This window comes from Odontesthes bonariensis, chromosome 1 (genome assembly GCF_027942865.1).
Source record: "Odontesthes bonariensis isolate fOdoBon6 chromosome 1, fOdoBon6.hap1, whole genome shotgun sequence".
Classification (NCBI taxonomy): Eukaryota; Metazoa; Chordata; class Actinopteri; order Atheriniformes; family Atherinopsidae; genus Odontesthes; species Odontesthes bonariensis.
The window spans coordinates 35,009,959-35,032,386 of NC_134506.1; the positions used below are offsets into that span (position 1 = coordinate 35,009,959).

General features: G+C 38.8%; 1 protein-coding gene across 2 annotated transcripts in view; it reads right to left on the minus strand.

Moving 5' to 3' along the window:
- Nucleotides 1–1,676: 1,676 nt before the first annotated feature.
- LOC142379991 (synaptosomal-associated protein 25-A-like) overlaps nucleotides 1,677–22,428 on the minus strand; it is a 42,711-nt gene continuing 21,959 nt past the window's right edge. The window contains exons 4-8 of one of the 2 annotated variants that reach the window (XM_075465431.1): nucleotides 13,614–13,662; nucleotides 8,379–8,496; nucleotides 4,176–4,295; nucleotides 2,649–2,793; nucleotides 1,677–1,953 (exon numbers count right to left, since the gene is read on the minus strand). In XM_075465431.1, the coding sequence (XP_075321546.1) occupies nucleotides 1,891–1,953; nucleotides 2,649–2,793; nucleotides 4,176–4,295; nucleotides 8,379–8,496; nucleotides 13,614–13,662 (495 nt within the window). In that variant the 3' untranslated portion in view covers nucleotides 1,677–1,890. Of the gene's footprint in view, nucleotides 1,954–2,648; nucleotides 2,794–4,175; nucleotides 4,296–8,378; nucleotides 8,497–8,723; nucleotides 8,842–13,613; nucleotides 13,663–22,428 lie in introns of both variants that reach the window. The other variant, XM_075465440.1, reaches the window with a different exon arrangement.

Sequence of the window (22,428 nt, forward strand, 5' to 3'; positions counted from 1 at the left end):
ACAAGAGAATGTTTCTGGAATGTTGCACTGAGGTTGACTGAAGTGGAAGAGCAGAATGTATTTTAAACCCTTTGATTATTCTTGACTGACGATATAACTTCTTGTAGTTTTTGAAATAGGGTCATTTCCTCATCCTTTTTAAGGATTTGGTAATAAAGAAAACTTTGGGAAATGTTCCTGCAAACAAAGGATAATGCTAATAGAGCCACAGCAGAACATTTTGTAAAGGTTGTCCATAGGTTCCCACATTACAAATGTTTAGAGACCATTAGTGGAACCAAGACATGTAACTCGAATTTAACTTTTTAAAAAGTAGTGCTTTATCTCTTTAATATATATATTTGTCTACCTTAATCAATCGACTGTCTTGCAGGAAAAAAAATCTATGAGTAATCTCAGTCTTTATATCTTGTGTGAGACCTCTGTCCCGTTTCGGGTCCCTATTAGCCTAACCACTAATATGTGGCTGGAAGCTTTTTATTAATGTTCAACTGCATCTTTGATGAGATGTCAAAGTAACCCTGCTGTTGCTGGTTTCACTATTTGATATCACAACTTTCTCACCACATTCACTTTGACAATGCCCCAATGTCACGAAAGCACACAAGAAGCTTGGTTTGGTCCTACAGATTTGATGGTTTTATTGGCATTTCCCAAGGTACATATTATTTTACAGTGATGGTCACAGTCTGGAAAGGTAAAGCGACTTGAAACAGAGTGGCACTAATGCAGATAAATATGGGCTTATTCTCTGTGTGGCCTACATGCGTCTGCCATGTTAAGATATTTTTGCCTGGATAAATGAATTATTCAGTATTTTTTAGCAGTGGAAGGACACACCTAATGCGCTATTACATACTGCTGGGGTTAAATGATGGGTTGCCTGTTATGTGAAGAAGTCAGTGACCCTTCTCTTAGTATGCTGAACACTTGAACTCTTTACAATCTCATGTTACTTGTTGTGGTTAATGTCCGATATTTGCCTTAGATAATGTTGTTCAGACCATAAACAAATGCAACTTTTCACATATACACCGAGCTGTATGATACAAATATGAAGTTTTTATAGATTACAATGCCTCAATAGAATGTTCAACCCTTGCTTTTAGAATAATCAGATTTAGCTCCCTGAGGAAAAGGTTTACACTATACAATACATGGCATCCAATTGTTTTAATACTGTTCCGTCAATAGGGTTGGTAAATCACTGGCACACAGTCCTGACCAAAGAGCCACATTTTCATTCAAATGGACCAAATACTTAATCGAGTATTCATGGTCTACTACATAATGAGTAAGATATGAGCAGCTTCACATCTACATGTATTTAAACAGTGGCCTATGTTCACTATTTCACGGCAAAACACTGTGGCCTTACCAAGTAGCATCATGACATCCTAACTGATGAATACACAGTGTGCCTTAAATGGACAATACCAGAATACTGACATTTGGAAAGGACATCATGGAAATCAGGTGTACATACATATTATTTTACACAAAGACTTTAAAAAAAAATTGTAGAATGAAGAAAACAAGTGATCTAAATCACTGAAGCCATTAAAGATGCACTATGTACAGCGTGGAGAACGTTTGAGTGGATGTCATGTGACGGTACTATTATTTGTTAACAAAACCCAAAGAGTTAAATCACAGAACAACATTGACAACAGGGGTTTGAAGGAGTGGAGTTTTATTGATGGGTACGGACGGGAGCGAAGCAATGTATGATATGTGCATGTGTGCAAATTTCTACCAGTATCACAATAAAAGCACAAGTTTGCAGCGCCTGCTGTCAGCCATGGTGTTGGAGGCAGGGCTTGTTTTGTTTTTTTGGGTGAGGGAGGGTTAGTGGGGTTAAACAGGGATGAAAGCACTTTAAACAGCAGTTTAGCCCAACATCTTTGTGGCACGCTGGTTGGCCTCATCAATCCTGGTCTTGTTGGAATCAGCCTGAAAGGGAAAAGTACGAGCTGTTAGAGAGCTCTGCTGTGGAGTCTGAAATGTGGTAAAACCAACGCTAAAGAGTGGGGACTTCGGTGAAGGCATACATACTGAATAAGAATGTTAAACAACCAGATATTCAACCATTAGCATTTGCAATAGCATAGCATAACATTAGCAACTCGACCCACAAATATTATAGTCTCTTTAGAGACCCTGTAATGCATGCAAAGCATCAGCTAAATATTTTATTCTGTGTATTAGCTAATTAATTTCTAGTTGAGTGGCCTTTCATTTACATAGTCACAATTCTGAGATCAGTGTTCAAATGACAAAATCTGATTTTAATTAGTCCAGGTTTAAAAAAAAATTGTGTTATTTTATGAAAACAACAATATTTTCTCCTTTATTTTCATATAGTTGTTCCATAAGAAGGGATTTGAATTTTGTATCACATCACCAATATTTAAAAGCAACATCGATGTCTTTGTCCACTTTGGTTTAAACTAAATGTTGCTACTCCAACAACTTAGAGGGACTTTTTCCTGGTAGAAACCTAAAACTGACTGGTTTTAATCAGTAAGTTTACTACAGAATACTAATGGGAACTATATCAAAGTCATGGAATTCCCTAGAAATGATCAGCCTCCTAAACTGCAATATTCCCCATGGCAGCGGTATGAGTAGTGGCCACTGTACAATACCTTCTCCATGATCCTGTCAACCTGGCGGTTCTGGGTGTCGATCTCCTGGCCCATGTCCAAGGCCATGTGACGCAGATTGCCAATGATCCCGCCCACCTGCTCCAGGTTCTCATCCATCTCATTCTCCCGGGCGTCATCTGTTACTCTGGAATGCACAAGACAAGGAGGTGCTTATTAGTCAAGCTACTGGAGTGACCTTTTGGATTAAGCTGGAAAGCAGTTTACAGAAAAAAAAACCCACACAAGGCTTCAAATGAGTAAAATCATCACTGAATTTTTAAAGAAACCATATGATGCTCATTTAGAAAGTTCATCATTTTATTTTGCGTGTCTACAACAACACTTTAATATTCAAAAAATTTTTTTTTCACAAAGTACGTCTTTCTTTTCTCATTTAGAATTTTATCATAACTTGTTTTGGGCGTGTCAAACGGCCCATTAGGTAGATATTATGCAAATAGTGTAACGCAGTGATTTAGAGTTAGGAATGAAGAGCCTGGATTGCAAATGAAACATAACAGCCAATTCAGAAGTATTTTCTGTGGGAGAGTTTAAATCCCTCTGGAGCTGAATTTGAACTTTGAACCACTGCACATTTTTTGCATATAAAAGCTAATAAATACTTATAAGGAAAGAAAGAAATAATAAAAACATCATATGTCCTCTTTAAGGACAGAATAAAAAATTACACAACTTTACGTCTGCTGTGTGTCTCAATTAGGGTGTTTCTGTTAGTTACACTATCCAACCAAAATGGTTACATTGATGGTGAGAAGTGTAAATGGTTCCACTCAAAATTTGACCATGATGAGTACAGCTTCCAGAACCTCATAGTGCACTGCATGTAGACACAATTGTCACTGTGAGTGCACTCAATCTTGTAGATTTTAAAACAAAACAATCAATCAATTCATAAAAGTATCAAAATCAAGTTATTTTGCACAAGTTTGAATTATTTTAGAGTTCTCAATTTTTGTGTTATTCATTTGGTCATTTGAAGTGGTCAGAAACCTAAATGGTGAGAACATGGTGGCAGGAGCAAAATGCACCAGACATCAAATTGATGATCCAGTGATGTGTTTTCTATTGCATAGAATTAAAGCTATTTTTCATAAATCCTGACAACTTGTCGTAATAGTCAGGATTGTCTGCGCAATCTACAGTCTTTTAAATCTTCAAGTGAACTGATTTAACATTCTGTCTATTGTAAATGAGAAACAATGTTGTTTCAAAAGCAGCAAAAATAAATCAATAAATCAATCAATAAAAAAAACAGGATGTCCGACATATAGTCCATAAAGATGGGGACTTTTTACTTTAAGAGTCAAAATATACAACCAATTCTAAAATGGTTTGAACAAAATATTATTTAATTTTGTATGGAAATATAATTACAAACTTAAATTTTGTTATGGTGATCATACTTGAGCATTCATGAACACAGAAACAAACACGCTTTCCAGTTCCAAGCAGACACGAGGAGGCGCTCACAGCTGATATCTACACACAAATACTGCACATGCTCACCTGCGGATGAAGCCCCCACTGATGGCCATCTGTTCACGTTCGTCCATCACTCGAGCCCCTGGCTGGCTGTTCACTACTCCATCCTGATTCGATCCCCAAGCCTGGCCCCCGCCCTTAATCCTACCACAGACACATTTCAGTCAGGGCCACCATAGCTGTTACATTTGGTGCTCATGTGTGTAAATGTTAATGAATGTGGCTGGATAGGTGTGTGTGTATCCATTAATGGGTAGTCTGCATTGGTGTATGTGTATGCACACTGAAATATGATGTGTAAATGTGAAAAATAAACGTCTATGCACATGTATGTTTTTATGGAATTTTTCTATCAAAACATATACATAAATATATGTTTAGAATGCAAATATGGCACAAAGCTAATCATCCAACTAAAAGCAACATGACAGCCACGTATGATATAGTTCCATACATGCATTTGCAGTCTGTTGGTTAATAATTGATCTAACATTCAGATCAATCGAACACAAGAAGCCCACAAGTTACTTGTGTTGAGAAATAAATTAAACCCCACAAACACAGAACACATTGAGCATAGAGGAGACTCAAAACACACACACACAAACACATAAAAACATGTAGAGTGGACATGCAGAAACATAGTACACAACAGGAACAGGATCTGATACATGCTATATCTAATACAGGAAAGCTGAGCAGTTAAATCCATGGTGGTAAAAACCCAACAAAAAAACAAAACAAAAGAACGTGATCATTTCGATTGGAAGACTATCTGTGATCAGCCCTTCATTTCATCTGGATGGATAGATCTGTTGCATGATACACTGAATACAGTCAAATAAGCAAATGTAATTCTTAACATTTGTTTTATGGACTATCTGATAGATGAAGGTCTCCACTGCAGACAACACAAGTGACTAGGCAAGTTCATTTGTTTTAGTTTTCAATAAATGACACGATCCCACTGTGTTGTCTGTAGGAGGCAAATTCCACCTATCAGGTGCTCCACTCAGGCTATAACAACAAGCAAGAATGATTTCTCTCATGCTATTTGACCCAAGGCTGCTACATAAAGCATCTAGATCAGATGAAACACATGACATAACAACCACAGGATTACATAACGAGTGGGTAATGAAAGGAAGGAGCAAAGAGCTATAGAATATACAAGATCTGAACCCAAAACAGTAACATCTGGAAGCTGGACAAAGGTCGACCAAATGGAGGGGATTGACTCCGGATATGCCTTAGATCCTGTTCAGCCCACTTTTGTCGTTAAAATGTCTCCTGGTGTGTTCCACATCCAGGATGGAAGTTCAAGAAGGTGGCAATACACATTGAAGGAATAACAAAACAAAAAACTAAAGTATTAAAATGTACCCAAGTGATGGTCAAATCTACCACATACGGTAATTACTTTCTTTTGTTCTGTTTAAGACTTTATGCCCAAGGAAACTAACACTAACATTTTGGCTAAATAATGACCACTTCATTCCCGGAGGAACATCTAAGATATAACTTTCCGTAAACCTACCACAAAATTACTTTTTTTCTGTTTCCTTCATCTTTGTCAACCACTTGTGTTTTCTATAGCTCCAAGATATTTGTATAGTACATGTACTGGTTCCCAAGTAAAGAGTGCACAGACATGGCTCAATGGCCATAGTTTGGCTGTTGAGGGTCAGAAAACACACAAGAAATTTGGCATCCATATTAGTTCTCAAAGTACAAGTCGAGGTTTGAAGACATTTAATATTAACAAGGTATCATCTTGTGCTGAGTGTGCTATAAAAAAGTTTGCCTAACTCATGCATGATATCTTTTAATGCAATACAGTCACAAGGGTCACGTGTCAAAGTTAGTGTGTTAAAGAGTAAGTTGCATGCTTTAGAAGTCCTCGATGCTTTAAAGGTCCAGTGCGTAGGATTTAGTGACATCTAGTGGCACAAATTGCGAATTGCATCCATGTGAATGCACACCTACCCCCAAACCTACCAGCGCCATCTTTGGAAAGGAACTGTGCTAAGGTAAGCTAATTCTTGAATTAAATTTCTGACACATTTGTTTTCTTTCCTCAAGTGTTGAAATAACTGAGAAGGCACAATCCAGTGAACACCTTTTATGGTATCAAGTCTTAGAAAAATAGTGTAAAAATGTATGGAACATTAGCCTGGGAATTCCCATGCTGCTTTGCGCGCGATTTCATTCACACTGCAAAGGCAGCCCGGAAACCACCGCCCTTATTTTTGAGTTAGGGAACCAATCACAGAACGGGGGACGGGGGACGGGGGGGGGGGGGGGGGGCTGCAAGACGATGACGACGTCTATGCGCGACACCGAAGCTTGTAGAGTGTTAATCCAACATGGGAAGAATCAGACGCCATTTGATAGACATTCGTAGCGCATTCGTAAACCACGCCTCAAATGCGAGAAAATGCACACCTAGTTCCCAGACCACCATCTCATCGAGATGTGGACGCGTCAGCCAGGCTAATGGAACATAGTATTCATTCAAGAATATATAAAACAATCAGAACAATCATTTCTTAGAGCTAAGTTCCAGCTTTACATTTACAGGAATCTTTTTGACATTAGTTTGATGAATATATTTAAAAGCAGTTAAACGGCTTGTGTATGTGTTTGCTAAATGTAAAGCTAACAGCAGCTAGCTAGCTTAGCTCGACACAAAGTCCTTCTGTGTTAAAATCCATAAAGGTTCACCAGCGCCTCTTAAATATACAAAAGCGCATGTTAAATTAATATAATTTCCACAAAAAAACAGAACTACACGGATTGGTATTTATTTTTCAACTATGAAATCAATTACTGTGTAGATTTTGCACTTTAAACTTCAGATATATAAAAGCAAAATACGACTTTGAGCTTATGTTATGCCGGTAGATAGATTTCTTTGGGCTTTTTTATACCTTTGGACAGAGCCAGACGCTCTGATTTATAAAAGTAATGATAATTCCAAAATGCTAATTTATAACCTTAAGATGGCTTTAGTTTTCTACAAATAAGATTTCTTAGTTGCAGGTGTCAGTAGGGTAAAATAGTATATTCTTATATTTGATCATAATGGCAGCCACTATTAAGTCGCATTATACAGAAACAAGGTAAAAACTTTGGATCTAATAACTTTCAGGAACTGAGAGAATTTAGTGTCGTAATGAAAGCTAAAGAAGCAGTGTGTTGATTTTTGTAACAATTACCTGCAAAGTTACAGATTGAAACTCAGTGAATGTCCCCCATCTCAACCTCCCTATCCAAGCATGACGAGAGAAACTACTGTGACCAACAGGAACAATATAATTCTTAAGACCTGGTCCAGAGCCAGTGTTTTAGTTTATATGCTTTGGACTACTGCAAAAACATGGCAGAGTAACATGAGGGACTCCATGGAAGAGGCCCCAAAACTTTCGTAGAAACAAACTGCTCATTCCACAACGATATAGACAAAAACAACACAAAACAAACAAAAAAACAAATTCCTTTTTTCAAGTCAATTCACTAATCAAATATAAATATGCATAATATAATGCATTTTTGCCACTAGAGTCCTCTAAATGCGACACACTGAATCTTTACTACCAGTCATGTAAAATAAATGTGTAATTAAATGCTTTCCAGGAGCCACATTAAGTCGATGAAGTAAAGTAAAACATGAACAGAATAAATATTTATGAGTTTCCAAATTGATTAAACAATCTAACATTAAACTGAGCAGGAGAACAAGTAGTTGATTTATTCTTCGGTTGAACTTGTACACAGCATGATGCAGTATCATGCCGCAGGGTGGATGTTAGGGCGGGTGCTGGGGGATAGTTTAAAGGATTGGTGGGTGCCGTGACCAAGATCCTGGCTGATGCTGCTACCTGCTGGAAAAGAATCTCTCATCCGATGTGGAATGAAGGGCTTTTGAGGGCAACAGCCACTGAGGCCGAGGAGCAAATTCAGTAGCATAAAACCAGTTGTGCACATGTTGCAGGATGTGCTGTTCATGCATGCTCACAATCTTTCACTTGATCTCGGTCTCAGTTTCAACACACACACGCATTTGTGCATGCAGTGCTGGTGCCTGCTCAGAGAGTGCGTTGTGGCCTCAGGCCGGACTGCTCACAACACACATCACCATGCTCTACACACCAGAAGCAGGCAGATGGATAGAGAGGCAGGTAGGCACTGAAACACATGCAGTCGGGCGACACAGGCAGCACCTACTTGTTACAGGGACATGAGCATACACCACAGAACTGTCCTAGATTGTTCAAATTCTTTTCTGCATCCATCATGTCCTTATTGATTTGGTCCATCCCCTCCTCGATGCGCTCCAGTTGTTCTGATTAGCAACACATTGTCATTTATCCGAGCAAAAGAACGAAAGCACATGAGAAGAGAAGAGAGGAGGAAGAGGTTGTGGGTGGAAGGGAAGAGAAGGAGTAGACAAAGGAGAAGAGACAAAAAAAAGACATTGACTGTGACAAGAGAGACATCAGACATCACCACCACCATCACCACCACCAGCACTGGACAGGCAAGAGCACGGGGCTCCTGGCCGGTACCTACTTTTTAACACATGGACATATCAGACCACAGCATTGTCCTAAATCTTTTAAATCTTTCTCGGCCTCCTTCATGTCTGCGTTGACCTTGTTCATGCCCTCCTCCACACGATCAAGTTGTTCTGGTGAGGACAAAGGCATGAGAGCAGTGAAATAAAGTTGACTGGTTTGCGTCGAGGGTTGGCGCTCTACACTACGGTGCAAGAGGCTGAATATTTTGGCTAGAAGGCAAAGCAGGTGACAAGCTTTAAGAGCACCGAAAGTACTTCTGCTTTAGGCAGTGAATCAAAACCAGATCCTTTTTTTATTTCTTCTTTTATTACCTGCAGATTTGTATGCAACTTTGTTCCTTTTGATTACGATTACAACTTACATGATTGCAACAGCATTTTTTTTACTACCTCCATTCCAAAGAACAAATTGTCTCTCAAAAAGTATTTAATCTGAGTGGCAGTGGTAGAGGGCTCTGCATCTGCATATAAATATGGTTATTCTGCCACTTTTACTGTCTGAATGCTGCTGCATGTCAGCAGGAGCACAGATAGAAGACAAGAGAGTGAGATTGGAAAGAAGTCATCATGGCTGCCTCAATGAGGTGACGTTTAACAGCTGAAATGAGCCCAAAAGAGATCCAAAAGAAATCAAAACATGAAGAATGAGTGGATTTAGAAGAGAAAGAATACAGAATCAAATATTCTGAAAAGCGAGCTTTTAAATGCGGACACAAATGAACTAAAAATAAATGCTTGTTTCAAATGTAAAACACATCCATCAGCCACCTAAAGTATCTTATACTTCTTGAAATGGTCGGACAGTCAAAGTTTTATAACAATCTCTGATTCTGATTTAAGGTCAGATCCTCTATCTGGCTGCTTATAGCTGAGGGACAGGTTAGCTGTGACGTCCATCAGTGGAGGGAGACATTTTGTCTCCTCAGGGTTTGATGAGTCCCACTGTAACAAAATAAATGATCAAATAAAAACGGGTTCCATTTCTACAGAAACCAGACCAACTGTTCTCTGATCAAGACCTTTTAAAAAATTATTATTTCTCTAATTGATTATCCTAATTCTGTTTTTTGATATGAAGACTTGATTTGATGAATAAAATGAATGTTTCATAAAGAAAGATCTTTAAAGCTAAGTTCTCCCACCATCATGTATAAGAAGCATTGAAGAGTTCCCTAACAAAGTCGTCACATGACCACTGAAAATTCTCTGGCCTTCATCTCACCTGAAGTGAAGAATTGAGTGGAGGAGGAATAGTTGAATGAGAGGTAATATTTATCTTTTGGGCTTCAGACAGTCAGGTCTGACTGAGCGACCTTCCTCCTCCCCTCTGTTTGAGGATTATTGAGTGCCGACCTCCCCACACTTCTTCTTTCCAAGATACTAAATCAGAATGAGTTTGGTTGAAATTACAGGATACATGCATCTGTCTCCTGTAAAAAAAAGTCTTTTTGTCGACCCATCCATAGAGAATGTTCGAACTGAAGAACTGATGAATGGGCTTTAACTTAAGTCGTGAGCTAATGAAAGAAGGGTACAGTCCCCAGAAGGGAGGTGTGTCAGTTCCTTTATGGTTATAACCATTATAACCAACAGGCTATAACCATTATGTTTATTTTTTGTGGTTTTTTTGTGTGAAAATATGGCAAAAAATTTGTTTTTTTCTGAGCCCAGAATAGCAGAGCATTAAATGTCTCTAAATTGCACATGCATTTAATATTTTTGTTGAATCCTTGCATCTTCTGACTGTTTACATCAAGGACATCATGACTGTGACTTTTACTGGGTTCCGTAAGATGCAGACGTTTGTTCAGCTTGTCAAAGTTTGTAACAATTAAAACTAAACAGACATTGAAGTGTGCAACTCGTAAATCTACCAATAATTTGTTGGCCGTCTCTAAGTAATTCAGAAAATAACAATGAATCTAATTCTCAGTGTCAGGGTGAAAAGAAACAATCCAGAAATGCAAGGGCCATTCAATAACTGGATAAGCTTTGGAGGTGAGTTATCAGCTGAACACAGTTGTGAGTATTGTAAATCATCCAACACTCGTTTAGTTTTTTTCCAAAAACAAATGACAAAAGTTTATTACTGCTTGATAAAATGCTGCAAGCTGCTCACTGAGTCAGAGCTATAATCCATCAGCCGTGTCACTGGATCTAATTTAGGTCAACATGCATGTACCAGCCAAGAAAGGAGGAGCTCATTAGCTGCGGTGAGACCTCGACTACATGTAATACATCACTGCAAGACATGACACATCTCCTGCTTGTGGCCTGTGTGTGTGTGTGCATAATTGTGTGTAAAGGACATAGGGATGCATAGGGATTAGTCGCACCCCAGTTTACAGCTCAACTAGACTGTATTAATTACTACAGACTTGACAAGCTATTACAGGCTAGAGTTTTTTTTGTATGATGGCAAAATGAGGGAGACTTCTTGAAGTGAATAACATGGTAAATATGACAGGGACTCAAAACGTCCCCTCTCCAAATAGCAAAGATGCAATCTTTTTGCAGCCACAGTTACATTCAGATAAAAGAATAGAAGAAGAAAAGAGCGCAGGTCAGGGAGAAAACAAAGCGAAGAATGGAAGGAACATGAAACTGAAAAAAATTAAGAAGGCAGAACAAGAACGGGGTGGGGGTCAGGTACAAAGGACATTAGCCTGGGGACAGAGGTAATTTAAATCTATGAATTGATTGGTGTCCTGTGATAACTACAGTGAGCTGTTCACTGTGGCCTCAGTTATTCTGGGAGGCAACACGATGGGAGGCAAGAAAGAGAAAAAGAAGATAAACGGACTATCTGTTCATTTGACAGGCCAATTAGTTTGCTCTGTCACGCATGGAACTAAGCACACACACACACCCTCTGCATTCACTATGACTGTACTCTACTCTACACACACAGTAAATGTACCTTGAAACGTGTGCGTCCACGCCAGAAATTTCATTGTGGGTATAAATAGTTCAAATGTGGCATTTCCATTTGAGTCTTCAAACATTAGTCTGATGACTGCAAAGACACATCAGTGATCTAAGTCAGCATGTTCCAACTATTCACTCCGACTGCTGTGTGGATCAAACTTGGACCCTTTGTAGCCTTGTGCAGGGTTTTCTAAATAAAACGGGATATTTGAACCAGCAGGAGGATAAGACAGTCCTCAGAGGTTTTCTCCAGCTCCTTTCATGTGGCTCTGCTTCAAGGTAACAGCGACAGTTAACAGTATCAAACAGCTCTGTCTTAATGCATAATGTATTTAATACTAACTCTGCTGTAAATTTGGTGAAGTGGGCTTATGTCAGACTGTTAGCTAATCCACTTTACCCTGAGGAAATAAGAGCAGACCACACGTTCCTCCATAGCCAATAGGCACCTATTGGTTTCATATCACAATAACTATCTCTGCAGCGTTCTTTGGTGAATCTCATATCGGAGATGTGAGATGGAAAATATGAGCTTCTATAGCTTTTTCGCTAAGGCCTCATTCAAGCGTTCCTTTGCCCCAGCCCCAGAGAAACTGAGTTAAGAGAGGTGGTGGTTTAAATATTCCCCAATGAAATGCGACACCCGTTATGGAACTTATATTTTATCAGTCTTTGAGTTCCAATATCACATCCTCAGCCCTTGCAATCATTTTGCCCACTACAGCGAATCGGAGAAATATAAGAAACCGAACGCCTGGGAATGCTGGTGGATCAGTGTGGGGTATAAACAATGGAATGAACACAATTCAGATGTAGCTAGTGACATACAGTAGACATGCACAATGTTCAAGACTTCCGCTTATGTTGGAATGACCAGTTTTTTGTTATACACACTGGTGAATTTCTCATAATATTGTGTTTAGAGTGAACCAGATCACACCCTCCCTGTTGTCCTTTCACCTCATCCTTGATTTAACGGTAGAACACATATGGCTAAGTAGTACATGCAAGAGGTGAAATACCACTGGACCTTAATTTTCATCTTTAAACTCAGAAGGACATCAAGCAGTGGTATCATGAGCTGCAACATGACCAAAAAGCAGATAAAAATGTATCAGCTGACCCTTTATAAACAAAACATTACTTTAAATTCTAACTGCAAACATGCAGCATTATAGATTATCAGTCTCACCTTACAGTAAGTAAATGTCTGCACAAGTGGCATCGCATGTTTTAATTTGGTGAGGCATAAATCCCCACACACTCATTAGCTTGGCTATATTTGAATTTAAAAACAGTTGGCACATCGGCGCTCAGGTAGCATCTGCTGCTGCAAGCGACTAATGATTTTGTGCTTAAACAGACACCTCTAAGGATTGTGGTCTTGCATGAAGAAAGCGATTTTACAAAGCAGCGGTTAAAATCAATTCAGCAGAAGATGAGAGGCTCCAGAAGTTCTGGATCCTCCACACTACAAGGTTGTAATATAGGCTTTCTAATAACTAGAGCGTCTCCTAAATGGTGGGCAGGGATGCCAAAATCTGAATCTGACATGTAACAAGTCTTGTTATATGACTTAAAAGCATTTAACACATAACTAATAAGCACTGGGATCAGTGAGATTTACTTAGTATGTGTTTTTTTTGTCTGACAATTTAGCATGAGTGGACAAGGAGGCAAAGCAGAGAGCAAGCTCCACAGCAGCATCCAGTATAATCATGTTAACAAAGTTAGTGCAGACTCTGGTTAATGTTTCTTTAAAGACTGAAGCTCACAGAAAATGCACCTGTTATGATAACCTCTAAACCATAAAGGTAACATTTTTTGTGTTCTGCAGGGTTATACTGGACACGCAAGTGCTCTTATATAGCGTTAAACTGTAGCAAGAAAGAATCGGGAGCAGGGCAGAACAGATTAATGTAACCCTGTTCAGCGATCTCTCCCTAAAAACTTACCTCCCTGCTCGTCCAACATGACCAGAGTCCTGATGCCGGCATCTTTACTCTAACAGACAGACAGAGGGAGGGATGAAAAGAAGACAGAGGTAAGAGAAAGAGAAGCGGAGGGATAAAAGAAGAATAAATGTGACAGATGAGTGAAGGTCAACAGAGCAGAACAGTACAGGGTGACGGCAGAAGTGGGTCAATTTACAATTTGAAATCACATTTTTGAAACTGATCTTGTCTTGCACAGCAGAAAACTGCTTGACTTTAAAGGGGCCATATCATAGTGGGGGAAAAAAAAAATCGCTTTTTCTTTGCTTGAGAACATATATCGCAGAGTGTGAAGTCACTAAAAAACTAAAGAAATCACACACAACCTTGTTTCATCAGTTTAAACGGTTAACCACCTTTTTTCTGGTCATCTCTGACCAGCTTCAATGATCAGATGATGCTGCATTCACTGTTCCTTTGCACTTGCGTTTGAATTATTATTTACATCAAATTTCATTATTCATCATTATATAGTTCACTTAAGTGAAGAAATAAATACTACCTCTACCACTAATTTGTTTAATGTTTTCTATTCCAGCGAGGAAATCCGACAACTAATTGGGGTTATTTAATGGTTTACCAGCTGAAAGGTAGAAATTCCAATTTCTCATTTGTCAATGAATACACTATCAGTATAGTACTGATATCAGCCGTTACAAAAAGAAACACCTGTGAAATATTGCCCGCATAAGCAACAGTTCTTAATGTTAGTCTAAAATCTTAAACAAAACAACAATATGTGATGGAGGATTTCTGACGTGTTCTCAGTGGTGTTATTAACCGGCCAGCAGTTATGTTCTGGGCCACATGACTCGCACAAGACTGTGCCTAGAATAGGGATCAGTCGTCTCCCAGCTGTCCATGGTCCTGATAATCAAATTAAGTAATTAAAGTTTCAGTTTGATGTTTGGTCAACTCACCACTTTAAACAAAAGACACAAGTTCAAAAATTATTAACAAGTGGAAATTGGAATTAGTTTCCACATGCATAGTTGATCCATATTTGGATCAAATATCCATATTTGATCACTTTAATGAGACTAAAATAGCACCGTTGATGAGAAACCGGCAACTATACAGTCATTTATATGACAGGTAGTTTGCTACTTTTGTGTTTGTGATTAATGTTGAACATAACTTACGCTAAAAGCTTAAAGTCCTCACAAAAAGAAACCAAAAAAACCAAACAGGCATGAAATAAAACTGTAGCACTGCTTAAACCAAAGAGAAAATAAGCACAATGGTCTCAAATATGGCATGTTATTCATTTGTTAAGTTCGCTGGCCTGCTCCCTTTGAATTTGGCCCAAAGCCTCAGTAATGTAACATTCTGGTCTGGCTGACAAAGCTGGCGCACGCTCCCACACTCAGGCATGTGCACACGTACACAAAGACTCCTATGCTGTTACTTCTCTCTCCATGAACTTAATCTCATCATAACATGCTTCAATAAGCACAGAATAACCAAATCAACCACTGATGTTTAGTGCATGAAGCTAAACAACAGTTTTGTGCTCTTGAAGAGCCCAACACCTCCTAAGTCCAAAGGCCATTCAGTTCACGGATCATTTATTTTTGATCAAAGTGTGCACTGACCTTCTTGGAGCAGTGATAGATATCTGTAGTACGGACATGTATCTGATATTAGCATCACTCAAATTGTTTAAAAAAACAGAAGTCTGCCATTTGCCTTGGGTTTGTATCAGAGTGAAATGAAATTGCGCTCAGAGATTTTCTTTCTCGATGACTGAAAATCTAATTAGAAGGAGAAGAGATTCGTTATGTGCATTGTGGGAAAATGAAGAATTCTGGACATTCAGTGGCGCAGTGTGGAGCAAATGTTTGCAGATAAATAAATCTAGCGGCTTGTTTATCCAAAAAGAAATCATGGGAAATCAGAGACATGCGGGGGCAGCCGTGGAAGCAGAACTACAGGACAGGATATCTGACTACGCCAGCTGGCAGAGTCTGATGTGGTGACATCACTCCTTCATGTGTCACCAGTTAAATGCACACACACACACACACACACACACACACACACACAGATAGACAGGTCTTTTTCACACTTTACCGTGAGTCACCTGATGCTATTTTCACAGTTTTTCCTAAAATAACTCTTTACCAAGGAAATGAACACAGAAGGTGCTTTTCAAGAGATGAAAACTCTTTTTCATCATTCTTTGCTTCTCATGTCAATGCCTAGCGTCTTCGCTGACATAAAACAAACCTTTTTCATATTTTGTCTATTGCAAGCACATATAGTTGACTGAGAATATCAGAAGACACTTTATCTTCTTCTTTTTTTTCTTAACATGTGGCCTGCTCTGAAAAGCCTTTGTTGTAAAGGGATTCAAAAGGTGTTTCCAGGAGGCCTTTTTAAAGGTCTGTAACAGCTGCAGTCCTTATGGGTAAACACAATTGGTACTGATTTCTCAAAGAGATATCCACTCTGTTGTCTCCTGGAATCTATCATAATTCAGTTACGAGCGCAGCAGTGAGACTAACCTTCTGCTCTGCTATAAATCAAACAGAGGCTGAGGTGATATCTGACACTTAACATAAATCTTTTGCAGCCATATTTTGGAGTTAGATCAGTTAAATCATCAGCTTATTCCTTAAATTCATCCATTTATGTTCTGTATTTCGCCAAAGAAGCTTGAGGACTCCCTCTTTCCTTTCCTTCTTTTTAAATTGATGCTCCAGGTATGTCTGATTGATGAGTTTGACTAAAGAGTAGCAACTTGTCAATGACAAGAAAGGTAAAAAAAAAGAAAAAGAGAAGTTCACACTTGTTTCATTCTTCACACCCGGCGCCACAGCCGTCTATTATGGACAGGTATTATCTTCCTTGTCAAAAGTTTGACATCTTCAGAAATATATAGATTATTTTTCTTGTGGGGAATTAGGTGGAAAGATTTCCTTCGCGATTTTGGTCAACCGTTTGCCCACTTCCTGTTGTGTTAAGGAGTTATCCAGCTTCTTCTATTCTAATTAGTTTTACGCCCAATCTGTGTTCCTTCACTGCAGTTCCTTTTTTGGTTCACCTCCTCATGACCCATCACAGATAATTTTCAGCACATTTCATTTGTTTCATATAACATCCATTCCCAGCAAAATAGATAACTCGGTGCATTTTACAGAAGGAAACCCAACATTTTGAAACAAGAGAAGCAGAGTCAGAGAGGACAGCCATCTGCCCTGACTGGTTGGAAAAGAGAGAAAGCCAGCAACAAAATCAAACACTCACAAGAAGTTAATATAAGGCTGCAGTGAACAGCTGTGCCTGCCAGCACCCGGAAAGCTGAAATTTTCTTTTTTTCTTTTCTTCTAACCCCTAAATAAAAGTCACCATGGAGTTACTGTTCCTGGCCAAGATAGATCCAAAAACTTGACCTTGACATTCAGGCTGAGGCAGACCTGCTGTTTCCTCTGTTCCCTGTCTTGACATTTTAAAAGTCTTGTCCCTACTGGGTAAAGCACCCTGAGAAGACTTATGGTGTAATTTGAAGCTCTATGAATAAAGATGAATTTCATTTCATTTCGTCCTAGCAAGAAGAAAGGCGGCTTCATGTAGTAGTGTCATACATGGGTGAAGGTGGTATCATTAACACCACAGAGCATGAATATATTTGAGCCTATTAAGGGTCTTTAATGTTGCATTAAAGTGATTAGTGATAGCTCTTCCCAGAAAATTACATTTTCTCAACTATGTGCACAGAGTTCTGCAACGCAACAATTCTTAGACAGCCTGAGAAAACACGGTGGCATGTTGAACAGCTCCACGTGTCTGAACGCAGTAACTACCACAAAGCCGTGCAGAATAGGACTTCCTTTTCACTTTTTTAATTTTTACAACAGCTTTGAGATGAATCATATGAGAAATATATTGAAAGTCGTGGATTTACATCGGTAACAACATGAACTATACCAACTCCGGCTTTTAAGAAAGAACAGCTAGACTATCCTCACCACAGAGACAACGGATTTGGACTTGATGTCTTTCACAAATTCTTTTTAGTCTCCGTATTTCTCTGTGTAACTTTCACATCCTCTCATCTCATTCCCCTTGCTTCTGGATTTCATCTCTGTCTTATTTTCTTTCATTGTTTTCCATCTCACAGCCCCTTTCTTCTCATTTTATCCTGAGTCACCCAACAGTTTTTCATTTCTACTCCTGGCAGTCCTGCAGTGAAGATAATGGTTGTCATAAAATCTTTAATATGTGTTGATCTTTATCAGTGAAATTTGTTTTAAAACGTTCATCCTTTTCCAATGAGATCTATTACACCCTATCTCTCCACAGCTAACATACAGTCGTGAAAAAGAGGTTTTATCTATCAGGACACATTTTAAAAAATCATCGTGCCCTTACCAGGTCTTGAAATGAGGTAAATACAGCCTCAGATAAACAAACAATACATGCCATTGTTTCTGTAACAAAAACTAAGCCAAATGCCGAACCAGTGTGTGAAAAACTACATGCACCCCACGATTCAACAGGTTTAAGAGCCACCTTTAGCAGCAATAACTTGAAGTGGTTGTTTTCTGTTTGACGTCATCAGTCTCTCCCACCACTGAGGAATCTTTGGCCCACTCGTTTGTTTTTAGAGCATTGCTTCCATTCATTGGTTTTTGAAGGCATTAGTTTACACACAGCTCTCTGTAACGACCCATCGCAACATTTTAATCATGTTGAGGTCTGGATTTTGACTGGACCAATGCAACAGTTCAATTCTTTCTTTTTTTTCTTGAGATCTTTGTCCTGTTGCATTTAAGGTTTAGCTGTCATAAAAATGGTCTCCCCTTTGACTATAGATTACCTTGGTATACATGGGAGTTTACAGATGATTCAAGTGACAGCAAGGTGTCCATGTGGCTGTTAAACAAGCCCTAATCATCACCCCTCCACTTCTGTGCTTGACAGTTGGTATGAGGTGTTTGTTCTGATACGCTGTGTTTGTTTTTCTACAAATGCACAGTTGTGCACTATGATCAGGTCTGTCCAAAGGACATTGTCTTGTAGTTTGTTCAGATGCAGCTTTGCAAACCTAAGCCATGCTGCAATGTTCTTTTTTAAATAGGGGAGGCTTTCTCCTGCAACCCTTCCAAACAAGCCATACTTGTTCAGCCTTCCTCTAATTACACTGTCAGAAGCTTTAACATTTAACATGATAACTGAGGCATGCAGATGTAGATCTTAGATTTTTTGCCGTTTCTCTGAGCATTGCCCAGTCTGACCTTGGGGTGAACTTGTTTGGATGTCCACACCTGTGAAGGGTGGCAGCTGACTTGAATGTTTCCACTTTTGAATACATTTTTTCACTGTAGACCGATGACCTTCAATAGTTTGGAAATGGCCTTCCCAGATTGATGGGCAGCAACATGTGTATCTCTAAGATAATTGCTAATGTATTTTCTCCTTGGCATTGTGCTTACACACAGCTGAATGCTGCAGACTAGCAGACTGACAAAACTTCTGCTTTTATGGTGTTCACACCTGGGGACGATCAATTTATCAATGACATTTGATTATCAGCATTGGCTGTAACTCTCCAAATTCCCAAGAAAGCAGAAAGGCAGCCTCTCTAGTTTAACTTTGTTTTTGTAGACGAAATAATGATATTCAGTTCAATTCAATTCAATAATGATCTATTAATCCCCAAAGGGAAATTATGTTGTTTCAGTGTTAAATATTATTAAATATATCCTATTGTTATAGATAGATAAGAAAATAAGATATAAATCAGCTCACGAACATACATGTAGAAAGTTGAAGTTGAAAAGAAGAGGAAGATGTGGTAGAAATCTCCAGAGGTTGCTATCACAGTGTTGGGGTGTTGTTTGTGTAGCTTGGCAACAACAATGAATTCTCTCAATAGACAACCGGGACAGTAAATCAGTTAAACATTTCTTTATCTGCTGTCCCTGTTTGGCTGTAAAGTTCAAAAGCTGAGAAGAGAGATATTAGAGTTGTTCCTGCAACCAGGTCTCAATTAAACAAATACTACTGCCTTCCTGATATCCCTGCTGTGTCCGCATCAGGGGTCAAAGCTTGTCCATTTTATCTACCAGTGATCTCACACTTCCCACGATGATCAAGGGAAAAAATGGTTTAACCTTCTTTCACCTTTTTCTCCATTTTGTTCCTGTTCTGCATCCTAGACAACTCCTCTTGTTCTGGGGTCTTGCTCCAGGTATTACCTGGATTTTGGAAAGCTCAGTTCGCTGCACTAATACTATTTTTTTGTGTAGTTTGTCTACATTAAGATAATGGAATCGTTCTGTGTTTGCTTTTCAGTAACACCAGCAGTGGCTCCTTTCAATTTTGAGAGTGCTAAAGCCTCACCTCAACTTTATGACCGTCGCTCAGATTATTTAAGCAGGTCAGCACCACAAAACTGACAAACAGTCAGTTAATGTGAGGACATACACTCAAACCTCTTGCATGGACATAGACTCAGGTATGAGATGAATTGTTCACATATATGTAAAGGTCTGTTTTATTTGTTGATTGTGAGGTGAAAACAGTGGGCTCATGTTTCCAGGAAAGAATGTGTCCCTTGTGTATTTTGACTCAAATTGAATACAAGAATCCTTGTATTTCACCACTATACTGTGTGCTGCATTATAAAACAACACAGATGCATTACTGATAACATGCAACTATTAATCTCAATCTTTTAAGTTCTCAATATGCCACCAAAACAACTGCACAAAGATCAATGAGCTGCTACACGTTTTGATCATGTGCTTTCTCAAAACACAATGATCTGCTAACTTTTCTTTTCTATCTGTGACCGGCCAATTGACAATTTTTCAATGAGCTTATTTTAGAAATACTCCAAAGTCAAATTACTTTTTTAAAAATAGATATATTTTGTAGCAAGTCTAATAAGTATCTGTAAAAATACATGCAGATTTTTCAGCTAAATAATCTTATGCTACAGCCAGTAGTTTGTTAGCCTAACTTTGCATAAAGAGTGAAAACACAGGGAACAGTTTGCTTCAAAGGTGACAAAATCCTTTTTGCGGCACCTGTAAAGCTCACAAATAAATATTCTAATCTTCTTATGATCGTGAATTGGGGCTACAGACACAAAAGGAGTCACTGCTGATGACCAAGAAATAGCCTAGCATGCAACACAACCTCAACATGTAGCTTTATGCTGTGGTTCCTTTAACAGATGGAACAGGAGCTAATACATTAGTTAGCACCTACAAAGGTGCTGGACCTTGGCTTTTGTTAGTTTTGAACAAAACCAGGCAAACTATTTTTTCCTTTTACTAGAAACTACACCTCTATAATTAACATTAGAATGACATTAGAATGGTGCTCATTTTCTCATCTAGTTTGTTTCACCAGATGTGAAGATAGTCTTTAAAATTTATGATCTAACAAAATATTAACTGGGGATTGTGGAAGGGGAGAACACAGTTGAATTTGATTGAGTCAAATGATTACAGTAGTTCATGTATAAATGAACATCTTTGGCCTCACCACAATAATAATAATATTAAAGGGCTTCCTGTAGTCTGAATTCATATAACCTTTTTTCCCTCATTTTCTATCATTGCTTCCGTTTAATAAAGAAAAAATATATATTAAATGGCTCTCCCTAGCCTTCACAGAAAAGAAGAGACTAAATGTTGTCCCTTTAATACAGTTTAGCAGGACACAGCACAGTAACTAAACTCTTCAGAGATTCCTATTTTGAACATACGTTTTGGAGACGTTTTGGAACAGAATCAGACCAGCACAGGCCTAAATAAGCACATTTAAGACGGACCATCGGAAAAGTGTGGTTTCACTGCTCTGACCGCTCGCCAACTTATTGAATTAGAGTATGCTTCACTATAAGCTCTCTGAACAGCGGTCATGATGCACTAGTATGTGCTTACAGTTTCCTGCATGAGGGGAAAACCATCAGAAAACAGAATCCCTCTCATCTCCAAATAATAAGACATAACACAAAAAGGTTTGTGTCACTAAATCTTGACTGCAAAAAAAAAAAAAAAAAAAAAAAAAGATTTGCAGCTATCTCTTTCCCCAGTTCTCACCAACATGTGGAAACACACCAACTAGCCTTAGGACATTTTCGAGACAATCGATAGAGTCTGAACAAATGCAGGAAATTCTCTTGATATGTTCTTCAAAGGTCAGATATGCAGCCACTGTCACTGAAAAGTCTCGTTTGTGATGTAGGTCACTGTTTAAGTCAGACGCAGGTCTTGCACTGTCCCTCATGGGTTTGACTCATTACGACATGCTGGCTTGTCCAGAGGTTGGAGTGGGGTTGTGTCTCAGTAGCCAACTCAAACTCTGGGCCCAACAGACAAGGCTATTTAATACCATCAGCATGACAAGACTCGGAATCTGACTTTTCATGAAAGGCCAATACAGCGATATCATTTAGCATTTTATTGCTAGACTCTCAACAGAGTCAGTCTTCTCCAAGCTTAGAAAAATGATTACACAGCTACTTACGTTCAGAAGCAGGAGAGTCATATATTACACAATATAGTTCTAAAGAAGCCAAGCAGTGAGATTTTAACCTGGCACAACAGATGGTAAGTCTGGGAAGTCATTGGAAATGTCACGATCTGTGTTTTCTTTGTGTTCTGTTCATGATGTAGTCATTTAATCTTTGGTTCTATGTTCTCAGTTTGCTTTTGTTTCATCTTTTTCTCTCCCGTATTTAGATTCTGGTCATTATTCTTAGTGTCCTCAGTTCTATCCTGTTCTGGTTCTTTAGCCCCTCTGCCACACCTGTTTC